Source organism: Dioscorea cayenensis, chromosome 6 (assembly GCF_009730915.1).
Source record: "Dioscorea cayenensis subsp. rotundata cultivar TDr96_F1 chromosome 6, TDr96_F1_v2_PseudoChromosome.rev07_lg8_w22 25.fasta, whole genome shotgun sequence".
Lineage (NCBI taxonomy): Eukaryota > Viridiplantae > Streptophyta > Magnoliopsida > Dioscoreales > Dioscoreaceae > Dioscorea > Dioscorea cayenensis.
Window position 1 is genome coordinate 17,166,974 of NC_052476.1, and position 1,159 is coordinate 17,168,132.

At 35.8% G+C, this 1,159-nt stretch overlaps 1 protein-coding gene across 1 annotated transcript; it reads left to right on the forward strand.

Moving 5' to 3' along the window:
- The first annotated feature begins 273 nt into the window (after positions 1–273).
- Positions 274–873, forward strand: LOC120263187. The gene is made up of 2 exons (XM_039271073.1): positions 274–446; positions 543–873. Exons 1-2 carry the CDS (start codon positions 274–276, stop codon positions 871–873), a joined length of 504 nt encoding a protein of 167 aa, XP_039127007.1.
- Positions 874–1,159: the final 286 nt, after the last annotated feature.

A 1,159-nucleotide genomic window follows, 5' to 3' on the forward strand; every position in this document is an offset into this window, starting at 1 on the left:
CCGCTTATCATCTTAAAAAAAAAAACCTTCAAATATATATATTTAAATAAAAAGTAAGAAAACCCTGAAATAGTTGTGACACTACTAGAAACCAAGAAAACCACTTTTTGATAAGTGTAACCCTCAATGCACCCACAGAAAAAGCACAGGCACTTGTTACACTCCCCTGCCATGCAACCGACGCGTATAACCCTCCGTAAGATTCCTTTTTTCCTTCTTCCATATAACTCCAAACCCTAAATCATGCATGACAATTTCTCCTCTTTCAATACCATGTCCTTCTTCTCTCCTAATCCTTCCCACAATAACCCTCATTCCATCACTCCCTTTCTCCAAAACTGTGACCTCCCTCCTCCTCACAAACTCTTCTTCTTCTCCTCTTCAACATCATCATCATCATTCAAACATGAATGGTTTCAGAGAATGGCATCATCAACACCATGCATGTAAGTTTGTTGATGATCATATTTTAATATATATGTATACAATTACAGAGAGTTTATGCTGATTTGTTTTTTGATGATGATGATGGTGATTGTTAGGTGCATGGGAGGGGAGAGAAGAAGCACACTGAGAGCATTGCAGTTGTGTCAAACAAGGGCAAGGGAGGCAGAGAAGAGAAGCAAGAAAATGGCAGACATGTTACTGAGAGAGTCAGTGAAGCTTAGTGCTTATAAGCATTGGGTCAAGATGTTGGAGATTAGAGTTGTGGTGTTGGAGAATGAGAATGAGAATGGGAAGAGGTTGTTGTTTGAACATGATGATGATGATGATGATGTCGATGTTTCTTGGTGCTATGTTTTTGGCTATATTTGTTTTTGGGGTTGCAGGGATGGGGTTCATGCTTGGAAGATTGTTTTGAAAAATCTCTGAGTGTATGTGGGACTGTAGCTATCATTATCTTTGGCCCTATGATTTTATCAATATTGGTTTTTTCCGTATTTATTTATTTATTTATTTTAGTTTGATTTAGTATATATACTGTAGAATGTATATTTGTGGGAGGTTATGGATATATATAGATAATGATGTTTGATAGGAACATACATTAATGGTAGGTTTAATAAATAGCAAAAAATTCTAATATTTTTTTATATAAAAAAATACAATATTTGAAAGCATGCTCAGCCACTTCTCAATGCAAAACAAATCTCTTGAC